The sequence below is a fragment of the Cynocephalus volans genome, chromosome 3, assembly GCF_027409185.1.
Source record: "Cynocephalus volans isolate mCynVol1 chromosome 3, mCynVol1.pri, whole genome shotgun sequence".
NCBI classification, from domain to species: domain Eukaryota; kingdom Metazoa; phylum Chordata; class Mammalia; order Dermoptera; family Cynocephalidae; genus Cynocephalus; species Cynocephalus volans.
This window is the reverse complement of record NC_084462.1, coordinates 175223885-175250671: the sequence shown is the minus strand read 5'-3', so window position 1 is coordinate 175250671 and position 26787 is coordinate 175223885. Positions and strand designations below refer to the sequence as shown.

At 46.3% G+C, this 26787-nt stretch overlaps 1 protein-coding gene and 1 long non-coding RNA gene across 2 annotated transcripts in view; one reads left to right on the top strand and one right to left on the bottom strand.

The window, feature by feature from the left end:
* The window catches only part of TUNAR (TCL1 upstream neural differentiation-associated RNA), a 43591-nt gene extending 32319 nt beyond the window's left edge, over positions 1–11272 (bottom strand). The window contains exon 1 of the mRNA XM_063090277.1: positions 10927–11272. Coding sequence (XP_062946347.1) covers positions 10927–10938 — 12 coding nt within the window. The 5' untranslated portion in view covers positions 10939–11272. The remainder of the gene's footprint in view (positions 1–10926) is intronic.
* A 7569-nt stretch (positions 11273–18841) lies between these two features.
* On the top strand, positions 18842–23681 carry LOC134372034 (uncharacterized). Its single transcript, XR_010022889.1, has 3 exons — positions 18842–18926; positions 23387–23519; positions 23612–23681. It is a non-coding gene; the product is annotated as an uncharacterized LOC134372034 (long non-coding RNA).
* Positions 23682–26787: the final 3106 nt, after the last annotated feature.

Below are 26787 nucleotides of genomic sequence, written 5' to 3'. Positions count from 1 at the left end.
CTATGATTATCATTACTTGCTATTATGATGCCCATTTTTCAGAAGAGTGAACAAGGCTCAGAAATATTAAAGCAGATTGTCCGAGAATCATACAGCGAGTCAGAGGATGACCTTGCATTTAAACCCAGATCTATCCAATGCTCCACAGTATGACTATTAAAACAGCTTCGAATAAAAAGTGTGTGCCCCTCGAATAATTGAATAAAAGTTGCTGTGATAACAATCAAAATCTTGTTGAAGAACTGTCATTCCAATGGTGGGATTTTAGGCACAGAGTATCAGTCGGCCAAGCGCAGAGAATCTGGGTGGTCCTAGGTCCTTGCCCAGAAAAACAAAAGGAACTGAGTCCACACACTCAAAATGTCTTAACAATAACCCCTCTGAATAACTGCACGGCACCATACATTTTCCAATCCATTTTTTCATCCATCATCTGTTTGGGTCCCTGCCCCAGGAAGATAATTTTTATAGCTTTGCTCTCCTTTTTCATTAAAATAGGAGTCAATAAGGTGGCGAAACCTATGAAATTTGCCAGCAGGTAGATTACTTCTGTCTAAAACTGCAATAATTTATGGGCCTCTCAAGATTATTTATCTAATACATATATTAACCAAGTTTGGGGGTAATAACCTGAGAAAGTTGCAAACAAATCCTTTACATTCTGCAGGGCTGTGATGGATGCATTTTATGAGTGGGAACTGTACTTATAGATCTGCCTGATAAAGCTCTAAAGGTTTTACTGTTTTGAAGTCAGCCAGCAGAATTGTCATCAGCTTCTCATGCATTTGGGAGAACCAACTTCATAAGGTGCAAAACGGCTGGGAGAGCCAGGTTGCTCCCAAAGCTCAGCCAGGCTTGGCATTGAGCAAGTCCCTTTCCACAGTGCATTCCTCAATCGTCACTACCAGGCTGGGAGCAATTAGTAGGTGCAAAGCAAGCCCTGTCCCGATACTGGGGAGATAGAGAAGTTGCAAGTAGGAGACAGAGCCACCACTGGTGAATTGGGCTAATCCCAAAGTATGTGCAAGGGCTCTGAGATCCAGGGTGAAAGGCTTTCCCAGGACACCATGGTGTAATTCCTGGTCCCCAAAGCTCCAAACAGAGAGCTCAGCCTCATTTCTTCCCATGCCCAGATCCATTCTAATTAGACACCATTCTAATCTGCTCTGATAACTTGCTACTAAATTCCTTTCTCTATTCGCATTAAACATCCACATAAACTTCAGAAACCAAGGAGTAAACAAAGGGCCAGAGGTCCAGAGCTCACGGCCAGCCCTCTGGCGCTGGGCCTGGCTTCCAAGAGGAAAGGCAAAGGCACAAGGAGACAAAGCCACATCCTCCACGCCTGGTTGGCAGCAAGTCAGAATGAGTACGGACTGTCCATTTCCAAGTGGACTTTGGCCAGCACGGGCATTGGCCAGGCTCAAAGATCATGACCAGCTCCAGAATGATCTGATGCCCTGCTCAGCCACAGCGCCACGGTGCGACCTGGGACCAGTCGTTTCACTTGTCTAGGCCTCAGTTTGTTTAACTGTAAAGGGGACCACTGGGAGGGTGGAGCTGCATTCCTTTCCCAGGCCCACATTCTGGGGCTGGGAGCCCTCCAGAGGATGGCAGTTCCTCACTGGGAGGCAAACTGCCCAGCATGCTGTGCCCTTGGCATGATCTGGCAGTCAGCCTGCCTTGAGGAAGGCTCTTTGCCAGGGCTAAACTCCCCAGAAAACAGCTAAGCATTTGCCCACTGGCTTGTGGAGCCTGCTTTTCTTTTCCTCCTCTCCTTAGCCATGAGGAGGTGAAGGTGGAGGACAGAGGTGGCATCACCACCCATGACCCCTGGGACATTCTTCCTCATGTGCCATCTGTCCAGCCAGCTCTGCAGAAGTCACCTGCCCTGCTGAGCACGTTGATTTCAAAGCAAATAGTCACAGAGTGGCACACGCTTTGGTTCCTGACACTGACCCCCTTTCCCTCCCATTAAGCCTGATGCTGGGCGAAGCTCAGGGAAGCTGACCGGCGAATGCATGCCCTGGATTCTCTCAGCTGTGGATGTAGGTCTGGGAGCATTGTTTTTAGGCCAGGAGCAGCCTGAATGCATCTGCAGAGGCGCAGGGAGACCCACGGCTCGGTGAATCAGGCTGGGACACTGCCCGCTCCATTTCCTGTTGGCCAGAGTCCACGATGGCTGAGCAGCAAGAGCTGGAGCCAGCGGCCACCTTGCCTTTCCTTCGAGCCCCAGCAGGGTCAGCAGAGCTGGGGTTTGGGCAGGGGGACTTGAAGGATCACTCAACAGCTACAGACAAGCGGAGACACTGCAATCAGAGAAACAGCACCTGGAGGTCACACCACAACAGTCAGGCTCATTCCCATGCAGTATATCTTCTTGAACATTTTACACATCTTCTTTATGCTATAATACAGAGGTGACAGGGGGCCACCAGGTATTGTTTTAAAATGCACACCCTCACTCAAACACCTTCCATGGCTCCTGTCACCTATAAGACAGGGAACACTCCTTAACCTGGCATTTAAGAGCCACTCCCATCTGAGCAGGATGGATCCAGCCCTTGTCTCCACCTATGCAGGCTCAGCCCGACTCTGCAGCCCCACACCATCTACCCCCGATGGTCAGGCCTTCCTTCCTACCTGGGATGCCTTTCCCTTCCTCTCTGCTCCACAAATTCCTACTCATCTTTCAAGGCTCAGGTCAAATGCCCCCATCCTCCCCCATCCAAACCCATCTTTCCCACCTCTGTCTTCTCAGTGCACACCAATCACTCTCATAAGCTACAGGTAGTTACATAACACATTTTCCCTGATTGTCTCTGAGTCCACTGAAGACAGGGAACATCTCGTCTACCTTCCTCCCCCACACCACCCTGCCTTACAGCCTCTCAGGAAAGATTTGGCCCATGTACACTGCAGGTATCCCAAAGAAGACTGATGCTAAGAGTGGAAATGCTTCCCTTCACCAAATTCAAGGAAAAGCATCTACAACAGGCAGAGCCCAGAAGGGTCAGACGTTTTCATGGCCTTTTTCATGCTGATAATGCTGCTGGCTTCCAGGGAACCAAATACTAGCTCCACGTGCCGACCGCATAGCCCACAGATCTCCGTCAGGCGCTCAGCTCGCCTCCAAGGAAAATCTTACGAGATGGTTGCTCGTTCCCTCCTGCTCACCAAGCGATCGATATTTCTGAGTGCAGTTTGCTTAACCCAGGCCCCAAGAGGGCCACTGTTAATAAACAGGCCAGAGCATCTCTTCTTGGCAGAAGATAAACAAAGGCCAGAGGAATACTTTCCAGAGCTCGCCATTCCATCTGTATGAAAAGAAAAGTGAGCATCGGAGAGAAAACCACGCAGACTCATATCGTGGGGCCAGAGCGGTGCCCGGACATAGCAGGTGCCTGTGAATGCTGGAAGCAGAGGGATGGCAGGGCCACTGAGAGCAAAGGCGGCTGAAGACACAGTCCAGCTCAAGAGGGGTTCAGTCTATTTCTAGAAACTTTTTCTGAAAGAGATTTCTAGAGCAGCTTTGACCATCCGGTCCAATGATGAGTCACCCTATATCATGTGCCTGGAATTAAAGAGCTGCTTCTAAATCAACTTTTTCTGGGGTGGTGGGCCTGGAAAGAGATTTGCCCAAAGGGGCTTAAGAATATCAGTCTGTGTGGGTTTTCAAAGCAGTGGTGGGACAAAATACGGCAGCTCCTTGCGGCTGTTCCCCACCCAGATCCCATGGGATCTCTCGGAGTGGACGCCTGGTAGCTGGGTGGGTTTTAGCGCTGGCACGGGAGCCAGTGTGGCTAGATGGGAGAAGCAAGAGGGCAGGTGGTAGGAGAGGAGGTGACACTGAGGGCCAGATCATGCAGGGCACTGGAGGTCATCTCATGGTCCCTGGCTATTGCTCCCAGGGATACAGGGAGCATGGAAGATCTCCAAGCCAAGCAGAGATGTGATCTTTTAAAAGGTTCACACCGGATGCCAGATGGAAAACAAATTGTCATGTGCAGACAGAATGTAGGAAGAATGGTTAGGAGAGAGCCGAGGGGTTTGTATAGAATGGTGGTCGGTGGAGGTGGGGAGGGGGCCAGCATAGGAGGGGGTGACACATTCTGAGTACTTTGGAGCAGGAAGGGGCATTAGTGATCAACCACCTGTAAAAACCAGTGGTTCTCAATTTCATTGTTCCTGAAATGAGAATGACCTGGGAGTGTGTTAAAAATAGATTCTGAGCCCCTACCCTCAGAGGCTCTGACTCGACGGGTTTGCACCGAAACCCATGAATGTGCATTTTAATAAGCTCCCCTGGTGCTTTCACAAAAGTGGTCCCTAGATCCCACTTGGAAAAAACCCTGCAGTGGCTCAATCCTTGCACTTGACAGCCATGGAAATCAGGGGAGGGTTAGACTGGTGCAATGACCTGTCTCCAGGCACGAGGTGAGACGAGAGAGAAGGCAGGTCACCTGCCTCCCAGCCTGGGCTCTTCCCACCGGCCCCAACCTGCCTACATGTCCTGCTGCAACAGCTAAGTCTTCCAGATCTTGAATAGCCCCCTTACAAACGGCAGGGGGTGACATCCCAGGGCTACCAAAACAGCAGTGGCGTGTGACACACTGCAGCTATCTCAGGTCCATCATGGCAGCCTCAATAGCTAGTGTGCCTACACCAGAGCTGGTGCTCAATAAATTCTTGTTATACAGTTGACAACTGACTTCTGTCTGATGGAAGAATGATAGAGGGGGGTGTGGAATCCCAATAATGAGACAGGACCAGAGAGAGGCTCGCCCTGGTGGAGGAGATGGTGCCATGCCTGGACAGATGGACAGAGCAGCTCTCCACTGCCCCAGGAATGTCCTCGAGCAGGACAGCCAGCCCTGGTGGAGAAGCTGCATCCACAGGGAATTTTCAGACCAAGGCAATGTTGACCTTGTCGGTCAAACTTTTGGAAGAGCAGTCTTGACATTCCCTTTTAGAAACCAAGTGTGTTTTTCCAGTCTTGCTTTTTATATGGAGAACACAGGACGCAGGCTTTCATTTCTATCTCTAGATTTTAACCTGGCAAAGCTGGGCTTACTTTTTAAGAAGTATTCAGTAAAGCCCTCTCAGCAGTTAAAGGGAACTGTTTATATTCATACATCATTTCACTCTTGCACATTATGCTCTCCGGGCACATTCGTTTGATTTAAAAATGTAACACTTGTCAATACTGATCATTAAAAGAAGGTGATTGTCATTATCATCATTTTCTGAATTAAAATGAATCAAGAATCCTGGGCGGGGGATGGCACGCAAGGCCGATGTGAACTTGAACAGTTTATCTGCGGCAGAACAAAGCAGTGTGCTGGTCAGAACCCCAGATTCTGCAGATACAGAAACCCTGGATGACGGGAAAATGCCCTGGGCATTCCCTCTTCGCTCTTTTGCTTCGTGATGCTAAATGAGGCACATAGAGCAGCTCATCACAGATTACTAAGAAATGGAGCCAAGTAGGGATATGTGGACCCCCACAAGCCCCACGACCCAACCTCGTACCTCAGGTCTCCACACCGCTCCTCCCCACCGAGGCGCTGAACCTGGCAAATACTGACACACCTCTCTTCTTTACCAGGAAGGGCTTGCGAAGGTGCAGATTTTGAAACATAAAGTGTCATTTACACTTGTCATAAGCCACATACAAAGACAGCATGAAAACATCTAGAATTCCTTAGCAAATTTATTGTGACTCTTGACGCTGGAAACGGATGTTAAGTCATTGCTACTTACCATGTCCCATGTCCCCAGTAACTAAACACAGTAATCATGAATCAGAGGTCATGGACTTTGCTGCTTTTCTTATCTTAACCCCTCTGAAGCCTCTGCATAGCTACTTCTGCACTTTCCACTTTTTAAATAACCACACGTATTAGAAACCTGGCCCAAAGCTGAAGCTATTGGACACCTGTTCTCTCAAAGTATGAGGGTAAAAGATGGGCCTCACTGAAGATAGGCAATGCTATTCCTCATTTACCAAATCAAAAACTTGTGCTGACTGCTAAGATGTTGTCAGTATTCCAGAGAGCACAGATGAATCACAATCGAGTTTTCTAACTCTTTTCTGTCTGCTTTTTCTTATTAATCACCTATCATGAAACTTGAAGCTTATGGCATATAAGCAGCTCGGTACTCCAGAAGAGGTGGAAGGAGGGTTCTGTTTGTTCGGACATCACTCACATGACACGGGCAAGGCTGTCCTCAGGGATGGAAGTATTTTCAACTGCTGGCAAAGAAAACCAGTCAGAGTATCATTACTCTGGGATGTAAAGCCGAGTGACAGGGCTAAAATGTATTTCAGTGACCTCCCTTTACTCTCTGTAAATTGTGTGTTGCAGATGGAACGCTGGAATCTCCTGTCCTGGTTATGGCTGATAGCCAGCCAGCCCTGCAGATCTATCAACAAAGAACAGCAGCAGCTATACTGATGTAGGTGAACTTCCAAAGGCCACCCCAATGTCCCCCAATATCTGATACGATGGCATCTCTATTCGGTAGCTTGAAAAGTTCTTTAAAACCTACATTTCCTCCTAAGTGCTGGAAACTCCTAAGAGCTGTGGGTGAACCTTTAAGGTCTTATACGTTCCCAATTCCTCCTCTAGTTTGTTGTTTTGAGGAGGATTAACTTGTGTGGCATCCTGGATGAGGAGAAACAGTCCTTTCTAAAGCTTCTGTTACATAACTTTTACTTTGTGTCCCTCTTCAGGAGGTGCAAGCTAGCATCGCCTTCCAAAATGTCCCATGTGTCTGTTTGTGATCACTTCCCACAGAACTCAGGGTGTGAGACCTAAAGGAATTATATTATTTTAGCTTCCCTCAGTGAACTACCAGCACTAATCCTTCTATGGTTACATTTGGCTTATTTCTGACTCTTTGGGAACAAATCCATTTGACATCACATAGTTAAAAGAAATCCAATGTCCTAACAAAAATCTTGGTGAATTCAGAAGTCTATCAATGACCCAATCATCCCCACATTTACCTCCATCAAATCTTTTACATGCTGTTTTGGTGCCATGGTGTTATTTAGAAATTCGGGAAGAAGCAATTTGGTTGCCAGACACACACTGCAGCAACAGTGGCAAACCAGCTACAGCATGGGGTGATTTAAACCCTAGCAAAGTACATTTAAAATCCTGCTTGGTTCTGCCATTCAATAATTGTTCAAGACTAAGCAAGACACTTCAGTTTTCTGAGCCCAGGAGCCTCCCCTGGAACATGGGGTTAGTAACATCTACTTTGCAGAGTTGTGAAGACAAAACATTTAAGGACTGGTAGCTCCTTTCTCCCATCAGCGTCACCAGGAAGCCTGACTTCAGACAGCGTACTACCTTGGATGTCACGAGGAAGCCTGCACACAGAATCTGGCAAAAATGCTACTTCCAAATCGACGAACTTCTCACAATTTTTCAGCTTCAGCTGAGTTCAAGGCTCTAATTAAAGTACTTTCTATTTTCAAAGCAACTGCAAACAGTGATTACGTACTTCCCCTCCTTACCTTCCAGGAACAGCCTGAGACCGAGGCGACATCTTCTAGTCCCTGGACCTCGAGGATATACAGCTAATCGATCGTCACTTTCTTCCTACCCCGTTGACCCAAATTACATAATTCCTGCGCCTCCTGCCACTGGATACTACAGAGGGTCACAGCTCATTCTGGTACTCACAGATGTGTACCGAGACTCTACCAGGCAAGGGAACCGTGATAGGAAAGCTGGCATGATCACCTTGAAGATGAAATTCCATCATCACACATTCAGGGTAGAGTCTCTGCTTAGAGTAATAACTAGCATCTTTTATAATGACTGGCTCCTTATTGTATCTATGATGTCTAACTGAAAATGTTATGTAACCTTAAAGTACGAAGCATTCTGGAGCTATTAATAACCAACTGCATAAAAATTCTGAAGATTCTTCCAGCTTAGACTCAGGAGGGGATCACCTGGTACTAATATACTCACATACACACAGACACATACAAACATACACAGACATTGCATATATGTAAACCAAGACCCAGAGAAAGGGAATAATTTGTCCAAGGCCACAAAACCAATTAACAACCAAGTCAGGAATATCCCAGGTTTCTTGGCCTCTGGAAACTGTTCTTTTTCTCTCCAGCCCTGCTATGTCCACGCGTGCATTCTCAATAATGCACAAACCCTGCAGCATTCGAACTGAGTCTTTACAACGCTGAGCATGACCGCTATGATCAAGAGTTCATGGCCTAAACTACTGAGTTAGAAATGGTAAGCAAACAAAGGAAACATCTCACTGTTGTTATTTATTTATGATACATACCCCTCCTGCTCTCCTAAAAGAAAACTGAGACACTTAAAACATATTTTAACACTAGGCCGTTATATGTATGGTGTGGAAGAGTTTGGTTTTAGTGATCTTCCAGAAAAGAAGGAGGTTTAAGACAAAGCAAAACTGAAAAGAAAAAAATTATTCTTGATTTCACATTTCACACTGGGGGGAAAAAAGAGCAAAAAATGTGAGAAAACTGATGAATTAAAAGCTAAATATCAGAAATGGGAGTAATATTTACTGTATAATCCAGCTTTGGATATTAGTAGTATGATACATGATATAAAAACTGTTATTTCATAAGTATATTGTTATTTTCAAAAGTAATTTAATGAAGATTGTTCCTCTGTGTTCATTTTTATTAAAAATCTTACCAGTTAATCATGAGGCGCTAAAACATTTCTGGGATCAATATCCCCATATAAGATGCATTATTTTCCCTTCGCAGACTCTATGAGCTTATCAGAAATGAAAGCTTAGCTCTGGTTTTGTGAATTTCAAGTAGTCTTAGTTTGGGACATGCCCATTTCATTTGGGATTCAGTAATACTTTAAAAGATTCATTAATCTACATCTTAAAAAGACAGAGGACAACCCCATTAACAGCCCACAGGTCAAGTTGATGAACTTAGCTGTAATCAACAGCCAAAAACTAAGTCAGAATCTGAACCTCGTGGCCCACCTTTCTTGTCATAGCCTCTCTGAAATCACCCCTGCTCAGGTAGCTCCACTTATCACTTACATCGTCAGCAAGCAATGCAGTTGGGAGAGTCTAAAAAATCATTTAATTTACTGGCACTACTTGTTTAGGCTGAGAAGGTTTTACCTATGCAAATATGATTAATTCTTTTTGCGAGGGACAGGCCAGGTGCACCAGCTTCCTGCTTCGAGCCTGTGGGGCATCTAGTTGATGTACTGTATTTCATCAGTTCTTAGGAGCTAATGTCGTCTCACCAATTGAAATGCCTAACCTATCCCATAACCCCAAACTGGCACATGGGGACATATTATAGCCTCCATGCTTTACTCTAATAAATAATAATACACTAAAGCACAGCTTGGGCTGAACCTGAATCTCATAGCTCCCTCAGTACAAAATCCTCTTCTTGGAAAACAACAATCCACTCAGCGCAGAGCTCTTAGTCCAAACGTCTGTGTCTGACCAGCTCCCACGCAGCCGCTCAGGCCTGTAACCCACTGGTTCTCACACTCATGCAATCATTTAGTTGGAAGGGACCTGAGAGGTCCTCCAGCCCAACCCTCCTCCTTTTACTAACATGAACACGGAGGCCCCTTATTGCCAAGGGACTTTCCCTGCAGCAACACCAACATTATACACGCGGTCTAGGCAACTGAGCTCAACACTTTATGACTCAAGTATTTAAACAAGCCGCTCAGAACAGGACCGAATGATTCCATGTGGCTTCTCCCTTCAAGATCAACCTGGATGCACTTAAGCAAACAGTTAAAAGCTGCAAACCAGAGAACCGGGGTGCAAGCAGAAGACCTCACATCTGCATTAAAACTCCCTCCCCTTTTCTTTTGGACTGAGAAGTGTGAAGTTCTGCTGACACGGAGGGTTGGCAAATGTGAGCCAAGATGGGGTCGGCCCTGGCAACACCGCCAGCCAGGATCAGCCCCAGCTCCTGTTGTTAAATAACGAGCTCATTGACTTACACAACGAGGGTGGGTATCTGTGATTAGTCCTCACCCTCGGGAAAGGTTTAGGATGTGGTTCTGAGGCCAAGCATGCACTGGGCACACAGCACAGAAGGGGCACACAGAGGAACCAAATACTGCCCTTTCCATTCTTAAGAGGTCTAGGAAAACAGAATCGGGGGAAAGAAAGCACCCAGGAAAACGTATTACCCTCCCACCGTAACTAAGAGAAGTAGCTTCGCACTTACAGTACACAAGCAGGAACGTGATGGAAGGGCGGACAAAAACTACATGCTACCCGCAGTTTTTCACCAGAACAGATACTCACTGGAACGAGTACTTTCACACACATGCAATGACTCTTGAGACAGAAGCAGTTAGCACAAGAAATGAGCCCGTGTGTTTGTTACAAGGACATCAGCTTGGCTGAGACATAGAAAGAGTGCCCTAGTTTCTAATTCTGGTCTCCCACTCCCCACAGCTGTGTGACCTTTGATTAAGTCATTCAACCTCCCTGGGCCTCAGTTTCCTCATCTGAGCCATGGAGAAAGGGGTACACCTACGTCCAGGAGTGGTTTTGAGGCACACTGCCCAGCACAGCCTGGACACCAGTGAATATGAGCTGTTTCTCCCAAACCATGAGTCTGAGCCCAGGTTGCACACATATATCGTTATCTAGACCAAACAGGTCTCCTGCCTGCGTGGCAAGCCCGTATGTGTCTCCCTGGTGGCGGAGGAAAGCACCAGGTCTCAAAGGCGCCCAGGCAGTTCAGCTTCCAGGCAGGGTCTGGGGGCAGGAGAAATTGGGGGAATCACTCGGAATCCCCGAAGGAGTCCAGGCTCTGGGTGGGGACCGGGTAGGGGGCTCGCAGGCAGTCTCTGCACCGTAAGAAGGGGCTTTGCTCCCGAGGCGGAGGGCCTGGCTTACCGAGAAGCGCATCCGGAGGCGGGCGGGGGGCGCGCGGGGCACGCGGCAGAGCCACAGCCCGGCCCGGGCCCGGGGCGCCAGAGCCGGAGGAAGGCGACGAGGAGCCGGAGGAAGAGGAGGCGGCCGCCGGCTCCTGCCTCATTCTCCCGGGCAGCGCCGACCCGCTGGCCGCCACCGGCTGGGGCTGGCCTCCTGGCAACGGACGCCGTGCGCGCCGCTCATGTCCCGGTGCTCCGCTGGCGAGGTGTGCGCGCAGTCGGGTGGTCTCCGGGCGACACCGGGGGGCTTCTCGTGCCCCGCGCCGGGGCTCAGCGGCAGGACCTCAGGAAAGCAGCGCGGAGGGAAAGGGGGAGAAGGAGCGAGCGTGAGAGCGGGCAGAGCTGCGCCCCGCGGGGCCGGGGGCGGGCGGGCGCCGGCAGCCACGCCCCACCCACCGCGCCTCTGCGCCCTCGCTGCGCGCCCGGCGGGGCGCCGAGCCCCAGAAACTTTAGCACATGGCCGGTCCGGAGGCCGCGGTGGCCCGAGCTGCCCGGCTCGTCCCGCGCCCCCCACTCCCTCCCCGCCTCAGCTCGGGCCCCAGATCGCAGCTTACCGGCGGCGACGGCGACCGCGACCGCAGCGGCGGGTCGCCCACCCGGCCGCGCGCGGAGCCGTGCGCACCGGCTGCGAAGGAGGAAGGGGTTAGCGGCGTCGGGGTCCCTGCAGGGGGTCGGGTGTCTGCAGGCCCGGATGGGGGAGGGTCTGTGCGCCCCCCGGCCCCGCCCCGCGTCGCCGCTGCTGACGACACGCGAGGGCTTCCCCGGCCCGGGTCTGCGGAGCCAGCCGCGTTACCCAGCGACTCGCTCCGGGGAGCCCACAATGACGCGCGCGCGGCTGGTCGGGCTGCGGCAGAGGGAAGGGGTGGGGAGGGGAGGGGAAGGAGGAGTGGGGAGGGGAGGGGAAGGAGGGGTGGGAAGGGGGAGGGGAGAGGTTGGGGGAGGGGACGGGAGAGGTTGGGGGGAGGGGACGGGAGAGGTTGGGGGGAAGGGAGGGGGAGCTGCTCCCTCCGCCTCGCCCTCCGCGCCGGGGTGGGAGGCCGGGAAAGACGTGGCCTCAGCGCGGGGAGGGGGGCTGGGAGGAGGCGCGGAGATGCTCCTTTTCCCGCACTGAGGGTGCAGCAGGTGGTGGCGACATGGCCCGTGGAGGTCCGGCGCCCACAGGGGCGCGGAGAGGAGCCCGGCCCCGCGGGACCGTGGTGAATGTGGCTGTGGGCGCGTGGGTGTGCGCGACACGCTCCCACCCACGTGGCGTACAGGGGGACCTGGAGACGCAGCTGGAAGAGGCGCCTCCTCCTTCCTCTGGTCTCCCTCCCTCCTTCCTGGACATTTTGCTCCTACGCTGTCTCTTCATCATGGAAGCTAGGTTGCTCAGCTCCTTTCTCTGAGCTCCCCGCTACCTTCCAGAGAGCCGGAGGATGGCCGGGCAGCTGGGGCAGAACCCTGACCCTCGCCCGGAGGCCCTCAACTCCCACTCCCACATCCAGTTGTCTGTCTTGGGAACCCTATCATCTGCCTCAGGGCTCCTTCCTCCTTCTGAATTTGGGTCCTGTCAGACTCACAGGGGTTCAAATCCAGTCCCCTTCAATTGCTTGCATATGTTGGATGTTAAGTTACTTAACATCTTCAGTAAAATGGAGACTTTGTCCCCAAAGCTCATGGCTAAGTACTAATACCTAAGGCATTCCATGAATGTGAATGTGTGTTTTCTATAAGGCATACAGCCTGTCTCCAGGCCTGGGACCTCACTACAATACACCCCAAAGCCCAGAAAAGCAGGGCAAGGGCCCTGAAACATGGTCAGGGCCATGAAACATGGTCAGAGCCGGCAGGGATCACTGCCTCACAAATCACAGATGAGGGAGGTATCTTGCCCAGGTTTAGTTGGTGGCACAGAACCCAGACTCACTGGTTAGCAGGTCCCCAAGGCCCACCACTATCCCTTTTCAACAGCTGGGTGCAAAGAACCTTCTTTCCCCACTTCTCGGAAGATCCACCCACCTACTGAAATGCTGCCCCCTCCCATTACAGCTGAAGAATAGAAATTGTACACCCCCAGCCCTGGATCTCAACAGGGCAGCCCCCCTTCCCCCCCTCCCCACCTCCCCAAGGGCTTTGGAAAATGGCAGGGCCTGAGTAGTTTTGCTGGCTCAGTGTCAGGACATTTCTTCCAATTATTTGTTTTATTTTTTGAGATGCCAGTAACTCCTGTTGAAAAACCTACGTAATGGAAACCCCTGTCTTAAGAAACCAAGGTCCAAAGGCAGCACTTTTCTGTGAGAAACACTTTGCATGTGTAACAATTGCATTCCAACATTTCCCAATGAAATTCCCAGAGCAACACCTGTGAATTCCCCAAAGAGTTTTTATGGGTGGTGGCAGCCAGGAAGCTGATGCACAGAAACCCCAGGACCTGGTAGCTGGCTCTTTCTTCAGTCCAGACTTCCCAATATGCAGGTACAACTGGACATCTGATTTGGTCAGGGAGTACAGTGCTTACAATAAATGAAACCTCAGAGCTTGTATTCTACGCACAATCACTGTCTGGGACCCACTATTTCAGGAAACAAAGCAGCCTGGAGGGAAGTGTGATTTGATGGCACAAGCATCTCATTCACAGTTTGTGGAGATTTGAAAAACGTTGGCTTGTGCCATAGCAAAAGTCAGCACATCCATCCCTCACAGTGTGTGTACAGTGGTGGGGAAGAGGCAGCTAAAGCAGGGAGAACTTCCCCTTATATCGCACTGTCAATCTTCATGTTCTTTGCAAATAACGGAAGCAGGGAGTGCACAAGCAAGCCAGGATTCAAGAAGCCACACAGGCATTGTCCATCTGCAGTGCAGTGAAGAGCATCTCTTCAAATTTGGAGGAGTGTCTACTGAAGGCAGGCACAGTGTTAGGCACCAGGGATGCAAAGGCGACTTCAATAAGCCCTGCATCTTCTAGGTCCTAATGGAGGCATTTATAGAGGGCTATAAATATAATTCCATGCCAGGAATTCCAGGTACTGAGAGCTTTATCTACAAGGACTCATTTTAACCTAGCCATACCCTGTAAGGTAGGTCCATTATCTTTTCTTAACAGGGGAAGCTCAAAAAGGTTAAGTAAGTTCCCTAAAGCTGGCCAATGGTGGACTTGGGGAGTTGCAACCAATGTTTCCTGAACCCAAAGCCCAAGTTCCTAACAACTACCCTGTACTGTCTGCCAGGCTAAAGGAAAATGGGGACAATAATAATATAGATAGTACCAACTTGATGTTTAGGATCACCAATGAGATTTGTACACACAGTTCCTGGAACAGAGCAAGCCCTCGATAAAAGAGAGCTATTATTATCATCATCAGACCCTCAGTGTTGTTCTGAATTTCGTTCTATCTTAAAGAAGTTACCAAACACTATTCTTGCAGTCTTCAGGGACTGCAGCTGGCTGCACAGAAGAGGTGAGGGTGAGGAGGTGTTGGGTAGGTGGGGAAGGCAGGAGCAAGAACAAGTTCATCCGGAGGACTATACAGGGGAAATGCACAGAGCTATGAACAAGCAGCTTGTCTGGGCAGGAGCTGAGACAGACCCAAGGCAGGGAGTAAGAGGAACAAGTCCTAGGGGTGCTGAAGGACACAGGTGGATGAAAAGTCCCAAAATTATAGACAGACTGACCTTCTTCTGAACTTCTGACCTTCTATCTGAGGGAGGCAGATAGGGAGGGAGCTGGGGGAGTCTTGGGCTCCTGTTAGTGCTGGTTTCCTCCCTGAAGAATGAGGTAAGGCCATCTGCTGAGCCTGGCCTGTGGAGTGGACAGGGGGGCAGGTAGCCAGAGAAGAGGATCCAGCCTCCAGGCATCCACCCAAGCAAAGACTTAGGGGTTATGCTTGACTGGGGTGCCTCCCGTCTCTCATAAGGACAACAGGGTTGTGATCCTGCCGGCCTTAGCACTTTGCAGGGACTTTGTGAGGGATACAGTACACTACCCCAGTCACCATGTGTGAAAGAGGGCCTGACTTAGAGCAATCCAAATACCAAATGAGCTGCCTTGGTAGGTAGTGAATTCTCCCACACCTGTACTGTTCAAGCAAAAGCTGAGGCCTGTTAAGCAGTGATGATGAAAGTGACCTATATTGTCCCTTTGAGATTATAAGAGTCCAGCGGTTGATGACAATTATTCAGACTTCTTTGCTGCCTGCCAGTCGCAGTAGTCACAACTATAGATAAAGAATCCATCAGCAGCCTCAGTAGGATATCAGGTCTAGAGTTTTTTATCACTACTATCTAATGCCCATGAAAGAGAGCAATAGCTTTCTTTGCCTATTTAATATGACAAGATAGATGATGTACAAATTCAGACAATCTCAAAGGCGAAATCTGTTAGAAATCTTTTTACGTCCGAGCCTCTCCCACTGGGAAGAGGCGCTCACGTGTAAGCCCACTGATGAATAACTGGGCCACCAATATACCCATGTGGCTCGCATGTTACTGTGTGTTTGAAAGGGATTAGATAAGGTATCAGGGAAATCAGTGTCTTTGGGCTTCTGTTGGGGTCTCTAGGGATGTCATTCAGCAAACTCGCTGCCAGATCTTTAGCTGGACTGAGCACCTACCCTTGGTCACCAAGGCCCCAGCTAGCTCGATCAGAGCGTGATGAGTATCTGGAAGATCCCAAAGGCAGGGAGAGACGTGCTCAAAGGTACATCTATCCAGCCAAGCAACAACATTGCACAATGCTGTAAAAAGAGACCTGCTTTCTCTCCAAGTGGGATCACAAAGAAAATCAAAATGATCTCTTTGAAGAAAAAAAAAAGTCTGTGGTCATTTCTCTATCTTTTTCTAAGCCAGATGGGATGCAAACAAGTTCAATTTGCCCACCTCAGACTGTCTTGCGAACACTGTGATGTGATGGAAACAAAAGAAGATGTTCTCGTGCAGTCATCTGCAGCCTGCGTGCAGAAGCGAGGACTTCCCAGCCAGAAACGGAGGGTGCCCCCTGTGAAGAGCCTCGGTAAAGGCCGAATTGATTAAATCCTATTTCTAGTGTCTTTGCATGGCTTTCCTGTTCCTAAGTGGCCTGGTCCAGTCCACAGCACAGTGAATTCCAGGTACTGATTTTCTAAAGCCCTCATTGCTTTGAGTTTTTATTCCTTTCCCTCGTCAATACATTCATTTTACATTTTTACATTTTGCATTTTTCTTGCTGCTGTTTTTGTTTTCAGGTGACAGTTAGATAATCAAGGTGTTTGGTTGCAGATTGCCATCGGCAGGATTCCCCAGCTGAGAGACAGATATCCCTAAGAGCTTTTCTGCTGAGACGCATTCAGATACTATTCAGGCCCCAGCACATCCATTCTAAGGCACTTAATCACACTCAAAACCTATTTGAACCAAAATTATGTTTTGCTCTCCAGCTAGGAGAAATCTTAGTATTGCTCTATGTTTATTTAAAATTTTTAAAGACCACGAAAAATGCCAGGGACTTCCACCTGGCAAGACATAAAAGAAGCATCACAAAAAATGCTCCAAACGTTTCATACCTTCTCAGGGATTCCCAAGCCAGTCGCTCCTTTCTTTCCTACTCCCATTTTGTCTGTGACACGCATTGTCTAATCTCAATATTAAGGCCTCTTCTTTAGCCTCATCCTTCTTTGTGGCCTCCCTACCAAGCCACAGGACACATGAGCCTTAACCTCATTTTATTTTCACTATCTCCCATGGCCATAGCACGGATGCTGTTGAATTCTTAAATGAGAGTTGATTCTTGTGTTTTGTGTTTTATGATAACTTACAGTACAGGGGGTGAGGTAATAATTGCCTCATCCCCAGTTAATTACAAATAAAGTGATTTATTTGTAAGTGATACAAATATTCCTAGATATTTTATTTATAGTTACTCACTGTCCACGTTTGGTTTTGGCTCCCAAGGTAAAATTGGAAAGCATTATTAAATTATCGCTCTGTGTACACTCGTACAGGCATTACCTTATTCCGAGGATTAATATTAATGTAGTAATTTAGTTCTGCTGTGGAGATGGTTCCATAAAATAGACATTTCCATAAAGTTATTAAAAATGTGAAGGTTGTCGAAGTCACTCTGAGTCTCAACTATTCATAATGTTAATTGCTCTAAAAGCTTACAAATATTCTCCAATGACAGGGAAGCTATGGTAATTAAGAGATAACATTGCCACAGCGCTGGTACATGAGCAGTGACCCACCCTTCCACCGCACATAGCCAGCTAAGCACATCATCTGCTAATGCTGGAGCCAACCATCCTCCTGTCCCCTCAGTCGTGTTGAAGGAAGGAGTCTCTTGACTACAAGGAAGGCAAAGCATTCCCCACCTTGTCTTTCCAATCAAGATTCTTACTAAGATTTTTATTTACTTCGGCAAGTCAGCCGGAGGCCAGCTTGGCCCGTTTGAGACTCCTCATACAGCCAAATCCATTTTAAGCTCCTTACATGAGATTCCTCTTCATGAATAAGAAAGGAGGGGCTTCAGATTTCTTATGAAACGGGAATATCTCATAAAACATAGGAATATTGAATTGCTAGAGTGACTACACTACTATCCCATCTAGGAAAATTTCCAAAAACATTCATTGAGTAAAGAAAGCTGATGCCTTCAATAGGAATAATCGGGTTATACAAATCTCTGCTGTAATTTCGTCATCGTAGTTATCGTGGCCATCATCATCATCATGGCCAGCGTTAATTAAGATTCTATTCTGTTAGAGCTGCCATATGACCCAGCCATCCCACTGCTGGGTGCATACCCAGAGGAATGGAAGTCATCACATCGAAGGGATACCTGCACTCCCACGTTTACTGCAGCTCTCTTTACAACAGCCAAGAGTTGGAATGAGCCTAAATGCCCATCAGTGGATGAGTGGATGAGGGAACTGTGGCATAGCTGCACAGTGGAATGCTACTCTGCTATAAAAAAAAAAAAAATACTACCATTCATAGCAACATTGATGGACTTAGAGAAACTTACATGTAGTGAAATAAGCCAGGCACAGAAAGAGAAATACCCCATGTTCTCACTTATTTGTCAGTAAATAAATATACAAACAAATGAACAGGGGTGGGGGAAGAAGACACAACAATCACAGCAATTCCTTGAACTTATTAAGACAAGCGAACAGATATGATGTTGATGAGAGGGAGTGGGGGGAGGAGGAATTGGGAAAGGGACATGAAAATCAACTACATTGTATAGTGATAAATTAAAATAAAAAATAAATTTAAAAAAAGATTCTATTCTGTGACAGGCAGTTTCACATATATTATTTCAACCTAAAATTCACAAAGCCTCTATATGTACATATTATTATTACCATTTCACAGATGAAGAAGCAGCTATCCCCAAAGCCCAAGACCGTATTTAATCTTCAAAAATTAAACTTAGCTGATGAATATTTCAGATTGTTAGAAGTGATTCATTTAATGGTAACAGTAAAATATATTTGTTATCTGACTAGCCAAAGGCTATTGCTAACAAAATGCAACACCTTCTGTCTCATCAATGAACATCAACGCAAAACTTTCAAGAGAGAATTTCTCCCTTTTCAGAGTAACAGAATAAGCAGTAGCTGAAAAACTTACCTCTTTGTCCTCTAAATAGCTAGTATGTTAAACTACTGCTATTTTCAGAGTTTACCCACTGAAAACACTTAGTCACTGTACCTATTTTTGGACAAAGAAAAAATGTTCTTTCATCTCTCATCAGTTTTTCCTAAACCATTCAGGTGTCAGTATCAGCCACCTTGTTAAAACATCATTGAAACCTATTACACTTTTCGAGATCATTGGAAATGCAAGTCCAGAGGGTACCTCTCTGTGAGCCTCCAACCCACTTCAGTCTTAAGTCCTTTTTAAAGATCACTCGCTAACCGCGTTTCATAACAGCTTTTACATTTCAAGAGCAGAGTCCTGCTGCTGGCTTCAGAGGAATTGAAAAGGCAGATGAAAGCGAAATCAGTGAGAATGAAAATGCATTTATCGTTTTCCCAATTTTCCAATCAAATTGTTGCGATATGAGAAGTGGCTGGCATCCTTGGTGTGTGTGTGTGTATGAGTGCGTGTGTGCTTAATCAAATGGCTGGAGAAGTCATAAAAGGGGAGGGTTGCAAGGGATGGTACAAAAACAGCAGGCAGCGGTGGGTCTCTTGTGATGACTCTGAGCTAATACTCCTCTGGGGAAGGCTGAACAACAACAAAAAAAGCACAAATACAGCAAAATCTGTCCTACAGAGTTAAAAATCTGTTGGATCAGCCGAGCTTTTCTGGCAAAACAGTACAAAATATATGTTTACCCTGTTAATTTTAAGTCCTACAACTGCAGAGTGATGCATTGGGGGTCAAGTATGATGGAAAAGTGATAAAGAAAATACAAATTTTTTTTTCTAACATTAACTTGGGAATGCTGTCTTAAGAAATTAGCACAATGTTGCCTTTCTCTCTCCTCACATAAGAGGAAGTAATTAATATGTATCACACAAATCCAGCCACAGCACTGGACGGACCCAGAGATTTCTTTGGTGCGGTGTGAAGGAGGACCCTGTGCAGTCAGGGCTGACCCTAGGAACTGAGGTGTTGAAAGGGACTGGATATTTGTTTGTTTTTTGCTGTGATTCTGGAGCTAAATTTCTAGGAGAGGTTCATGGGGTCATATTGACTCTTTCACTAAGTGGCAAACATGAACAGCTTGTAAAATTTTATTGGAGGTTATTTCTTCTTTCCGCACAGTTAGTAGTGGTGTTGGCAGTGGCTACCATTTTTTGAACACCTCCCACTAGTCCTGCAGAATGCTGGCATTCCACATCTTGTTTTATTTATTTAATTTCTCTACCAAACCTGAGAAGTCCATGTTATTCTCACTTACAGAGAAGAAAGCTGAGGGTCAAAGATGTTAAGAACATGCCCAATGCCACAGCATCAGTTATCTTTTGCTGTGTAAAAAAAAAATTGCCACAACACTTAGTGACTTAAAACAACACACGTCCATTACCCCACAGTTATTGTGGGTCAGAAATATGGGCACAGCTTAATTGGGTTTTCTGCTCAGCGTTGCTCTCAAGGCTGAAATCCATCCATTGACCAGGGCTGGGGGCTCATTTGAAGGCTCAGCCAAGGAATTATCAGCTCCAGGCTTTTTCTCATGATGTTGTTGACACAGATTAGTTCCTCAAGGGATGCTGGACTGGGGGCCTCACTTCCTAGCTGGCTGTTAACCAGAGGCCACATGGGCCTTCCCACATGGGCCTCTCCAATGTTGCAGCTTGCTTCATCCAAGTGTGCAAGTTGAGGAGGTAATAGAGCCCATGTGAAAGATGGAAGTCACAATGTTATGTAGCCTACTCACAGAAGTGACATCTCATTACGTTTGCTGTATTCTATTGATTGAAAGCAAGTCACAGGTCCCACCCACACTCAAAAAGAGGGCATTGTACAAAGGTGTGATCACCAAGGGGCAAAGAACATTGGGGACATCTTACAGTCTGCCCAACACTCTCACCCATGTAGTTCCAGAAAGTGTCCTTGCCAGCATCCAGTCTCCAGGATTTTTTCTCCTGCTGCTCTTTCTCCTCAGCAGATCCTTCTTATGCTTGGAGACTCAGTTCTTCCCACATCTTCCTCCAAGAAGTCTTCTCTAGCGAGTCCAGCCTTTCTTTTCCTCTCTCTCCCTAATGAATCTCTCTAGCATTTACAAAAGCTGACACAGTAACTGTAAACCAGTTCTGTTGCTGACCATTTTTTGTGCAAGCTGTTGGGTGGCTTCTCAAGACACACTTTCAAGTGACACATGTTCTCAAACCATGAGGCAATCAGCCCCAGGGTTCTTGAGAGCTTCCCCAGGGCTGACATTGCAGGTGGAAAGGGAGGGCAGTGTTCTGAACCCAACACCACCCCCCACAACCAAACATCCACCCTCACAAGTTTTATGTTAGATTTCATCTAAAGAAAGATTCCATATATTTGGAAGCTACTTCTCAGAGAATCAATGTTGCACATGTCCCCTAGATAACCCGCCACTATAATATTTCTTCGGGGAAATGCATTTAAAAATTCAAATTTGATCTTATGTACAGAAGAGGATCCCCAGGAGTTGCTAAGATGGGAGGCAAGAAGGATGGGGTAATTTGCTAAGTATTTTCGTCTACTTAAGAGAAAGTACTCTTTTATGTACCTCCTAGGATCCACCCACAGATCCCTCTCTCCATTCTCATTGCCCCGACTTTATCTCAGGCACTCAGACTTCCTCACCTGAATTCCTCAACAGGCTCCCACCTGGCCTCCAATCCATACTCCACCCTATAGGCCAAGTGGACTTCCTGAACTGTAAAAGTAACCATGTTATTCCCTCCCCCAAGACATAGGTAAACACCTTGGTTGGCTCGTGAGGCCCATCACAGACTGCTATCACTCATGGATGTCTAAGACAAGCATCTTTTGAACAACCTCTCTACACATTGACAGTCCCCACACATGATTCCCACATTCCCATGGTGGTGCATCAGCAGCACCATTGCCCAGTCTCCCTTGCAGCTAGGATGCAGACCTGTGACCTGTGACCTGTGACCTGGATTCTTCCAATCAGATCCCTCCTGGGAGAACTGGATGCTGGAGTGTTGCATGAGGTAGCAGACCTAGTCATACCCTGGAAGACTGTCTTCTGTCAGGCATAATAGCAGAGGAATCTGATTTCTCTGGGGCAGCTTCTGGTATCCAGTCTAGGATTACTGGTGCCGAGTGGTGGGCATTGACAACCCTGGTGCTCTGGTGTTCTGGTATTGGTCATGGCTGCATAGTTTCTGGCTGCATGGTGTCTTCACCCTGTGCCCTAACTGATATAGTGGAGTCTGCAGTTTGTCACTAAGTATCCTAACCAGTACAAGGTCTTTTATGACAAATTTCCTCAGCCTCCCTCTCAGCAATTCCCTATACGCTCATGCTGTGATGTGATTGTATTACAACCATTTGTAGTCCACCAAATACTCTTTCTCTAGCTCCTGGGCTTTTCCACCTCATGTCCCCTGCGTCTGAGACATTCTTAGCTGTCCCTTATTTACCTGGTTTACTCCTATTCAGTTTTCAGGGGATTTTTTAGGTAGGATTTCCCTGGGAATTTTTTCCTGACTTTCAAGTCTGTGTTAAAGGTCCCTCTGTGAGCTGAATTTTTCTCCTGCTGCAGTACATGAATGATTGTATTTTAACAGGCATCTAACTCATCTACATCTACCTCTAGATTATGGGTGAAGATCGTGTTTGCATTGCTCCCCATTTGCAGTGGGCGGCTACTGTTTCACCTGCCCATCATTGCATTTTCTCTTATTCTGGGAAACGTTCTGTCTAATTCCATTAGGTGGTATAGGGGATACTGTCTTCTGCTGATCCCACCTCCCTGGCCTCAGTGGTTAGCAGATTGGGCACGATCTGGGATAATCCAAGCCCTTCATTGGGATTTTTGAACATGAAAGGGAAAAAGCAGTTTTCATATCTGTCTGGGTTCCAAAGACTGAAAGGTGCATCCAGGGATTTCAGTGGCTACGCCCCTTATGTCCTCTATCTACTGCATTACAAATTATCACAAGCTCAGGAGCTTCAAGCAGCACACATTTGTTGTCTCACAGTTTCTGTGGGTCAAGAATCTGGGCACAGCTTTACTGGGCAGCCTCAACCTCAGGGCCTCATCTGAAAGCTGCAATCAAGGTGTCAAGTGATGTCCCCATCCCATCTCAAGGCTCTAATGTCCCTTCTGAGTTCACATGGCTGTTGGCAGAATTGAGGCCCTTGTGGCCCATGGGACTCGGGGTCCTAGTGTGTTAGCTGTTGTTGGCCAGAGGCTGCCTTCAGTTCCTGCCTGGTTGTTGGCAGAGACTGCTCCCAATTCCTTGCCACATGGGCCTCCTCAACATGTCCACTAGCTTTATCCAAGCCAGCAAGGGTAAATACGTTATCAGGAATTATGTCACAGTCCTGTGTCACATAATCACAGAAGTGACATCCCATTGCCTTTGCCATCTTCTGTTGCCTAGAAGAAAGTTACAGGCCCTGGCCACTTTGCAGGGGAGGAGATTACACAGGTTATGAGTGCCGGGAGGTTGGGATAATTGGGGGCTATCCTAGACTCTGTCTGCCACACACCTTCTGGGTAGAAGAAGTCATTTTAGAATAAAGAAATTAAGCAAAAAGAATTAAAAAAGAAGACCAGAGGGTGTGACAGGGTCTCATTCCGACTGTACCCAAGTCCCAGCTGGAACCCTACAAGTTCGGTTACATGAGCCCCCAAATTACCCCATCACTACCCTTTTCCCACACAGACCAGTGTGTTTTGTGTCCATTTGAAAGTTTCCAACTAATATATCATTGTATTTTTAGTGCCTAACACAGTACATGGAATATGATAGATGACCCTTAATAATATTTTGTCCAATCAGATTGAGAATCCTGCCACTTGTTTAAATATTTTGGCAATTTAAAGTCACCAAGTCATAAGATGTTGGAGTGGAGAACCCTCTTTTCAGCGTGCTCATTTTACATTCTGAAGAAATCCAGGGTGAGAAAGAACAAGTGAGTAATTTGTCCCTGGTCACACAATTAGTCATGTTGCAATGGAGCTAGAACAAGATTCTAAATCCTGACTCTGAATCTGGCCCTCCCAGGGTGAAGAGGAGCAAGCAGATGCTACTCGGGGCAACTCAGACCATGGAGAGCGGCTTGCTGCACAGGCCCTTCTGCATTTTAGCCTTGACTGGCCAATGGTTTCCTGAGTCCATAAATTAAGGATGGAAATAAAAAATATCTTATGTACCAAACAAAAACTTAGCTGAGTGAAATTATTGGTTTTGATATGAGTTACAGTCTCAAAACATATGAGAACTATATAGCATATCCCTCTTACGGCTGTGAGTGCATAATTTTCTTTAATGTTTGTCAGAGAAGGAATTTAGATTAGTTGCTATTTTTTAACAGAGGTTGAGTAATTCTTGATAATCAACTTGTTTCAGATAGACATCAGCATTCTTGCAGTTCAACAATCTAAAAATATGCTCTAGGAAAAAAATATTTTATAGCCTTATGCAGAATGCATGTCTTTTTTTTTGCTGAATAATGTTCTTTGTTCCTGCAGTGTCACGCACATTCCCCACTGGTTTGGTTCACATAGTCAAAATAGTTGAAAAGTTTTGCTTGCTCTTTTTAATACTTGGTGTCAGCATGCTTTTTGGCATAGTTGGAAATGACCTGCAAGGGGCTCTCTTTACAATAATTGCAAAAAATAATCTCTTAAATTCACTAGTTGTGGAAAATTGAACATAAATACTTTCAGCTGAAAAACATTGCAGAACTTAAAAATCTCTAATTCTGTGGCTTTAAGGCACATTGAGTGGGACAGTGGTTTGTAAACATTAAAACACTACACAAATATAATTGACATGTGCAATAACAGTATCAGTGCTGTGGAATTTATTACAAAGAGATGTAGGAGGCAGATATGCCTTTTCTACTTGACACACACACCCAATAAGGTAGCTGCAAAGAGGGTAAAAAATTTTGAATTTCAGTGCAAGAAGCCGAGAGAAGACTATTATAGAACTTGCCCAAAGGGACTCATACTCAAGTTACTACTGGTTGGGTCCATCTTTCCCAGCAGATTTTGATCTCCTGGAAGTCAAGTCAACTACACTGTTCATCTTTCTTTCAGCCCTTTCCCCATGTCAAGCACCAGACTCTTAACAAATGCTCCCTGCTTTGCAACGAACACCTTTCTGAGCCAAATCACTCCCACTAAGCAGTTAAATGCATTGTGTAAGGGCTGAATTTGCTTTCTCCACCAATTTACATCTTGCAGCTTTTTTTTCCTTTTCTTTTGGTTTTCTGTGAAATATCAAAAATTGTAAAACTCCAAAAGGATGTTAATTAGAAATGAGTGTAACTCACAGAGAAAATCTTTCAAACATCAGCAATAAAGATGAAACATTATAAAAGCATAGGCAAAATGGGTAGTTATTAAGCAGAGCCACATCTTTCAAAAGCTGAGAGCCATTTTTAGCTTTTTTCTTTTTCATCGTAGTATAGTAAAGTAAAATTATTGACCCATATTGCTGTTATCAGATAAGACAGTTTCAACCTAGCTTTGTTTGGAAGGAGAGAAAGGAGAGAAAGGGTCCACATGAGGCTTATACTGGTTTTTCTTCTTTCTTTTTCTCATCTTGTTGAATGGAATCTCATGAAGTCCATGAGATTTCTTGGCTCTGCCTTTTACTAACAGTGTGACTTTGGGCAAGAGATTTATCTAAGTTTTAATTCTTTCATCTGTAAAATGAGGACCATAGGCTTGCCTCAGAGGCCTCTTATGAGAATTAAATAAATCTATGTAAGTGCACTTTGTCATCTTGTAAGGGGTTTCCCTCCTTCCCTCTCTCCTTCCCTTCCCTTCCCTTCCCTTCCCTTCCTTCCTTCCTTCCTTCCTTCCTTCCTTCCTTCCTTCCTTCCTTCCTTCCTTCCTTCCTTCCTTCCTTCCTTCCTTCCTTCCTTCCTTCCATCTTCTCTTCTTGCTTTCCTCCCTTATTTAAAATCACTTTCAATGTTTCAGCAAAATACCTCTTCTTTGAAAACGAAGGAAAGAAGAAAATGGGAGCAAGACTGAAGCAAATCTGTGAATTTGCAGACCCTTCCAGTTGGCTTTTGTTGGCAACAGTAGATGGGTGAGGAGTTGGAGAAGAGCATATCAGTGGGCCTCACTCTGCAGTGTTGAGGGGAGATCACCCAGACTCCAGCCCTGCCTCAGCCCCTGACCATCTGTGAGACTTTGTGCAAGTCACTTCTAATCCCTGAACTTTAGTTACCTCACCTGAAAGGTGCGGACAATAACTGCTGCCTCACAGCACATGAGATGGCAGATGTGAAAGTCTTATACGAACCTCAAAACTCCACAAAAGTACCAGTAATGATTTTATCATTCACTAATAATGAATTTGAAAGCACTTGGAAATTTAAAATCCTACACTCAGAAGGGAGTATTATCAAGTTAACCCTTTTATTTTAAAGGTGTGGGACCATGGAATACCAATGCAGTGACTAAACGATATAGTTTATGTATGGATAATTGGGAAGGACTGTAATTGAATTTCATCACTGATGGAAGAAGATTTGGAATGTAAGTGCAATTTTTATTTCTTCAACCTACATTTATTGCACACCTGCTATTGCCAGGATTTTGTATAGATAGACTGAGGCAGGCCCTATGCCCCCCACACACTGAAAGAAAAAAAAAAAAAAAGAAAAGGTGGAAGGATGTTTCTAGTAGAATAAGAGACAGGGATCAGTAGAAGGATTTGTAGGTAATGGGGTAGATCATGGTTAGGATATTACTTGTAAGTGAATTAATTCTAAATTGAACATAGTAGGCTTGTTTTTAGGAAACCCTCCACGTTTTATCATTATCATTATTTTTATTACATTTGCTGTTGATGGTTGAAGACTTGGAAAATAAATCTACTACTTACCACCTGACTGGAAAAGTTCTGTCTTCTTTATTAACCGCTGAGTCATTCATGTCTTTACAAAATGAGCTCCACAGATAGAAATGTACAGAAACTGAGATATGCGAAAGGCCTTAGAGAAAATATATTCCTGTTCTCTCATCTTATGAAAATGTGAGCCAAGACCCAGAGAGACTGGTAAATTAGTAACAGAGTTGGAAATATAACACAGGTTCCTGTCCAGGGCTCTTGCCACTACTCCAAACTGCTCCCAGCTCTGAATTCTGTTCCCATCTTCCATGCTGTCAGCAGCCTTCCTTCCAGGGCATCATTGCCTGTTTTGTGAACCAGTCATT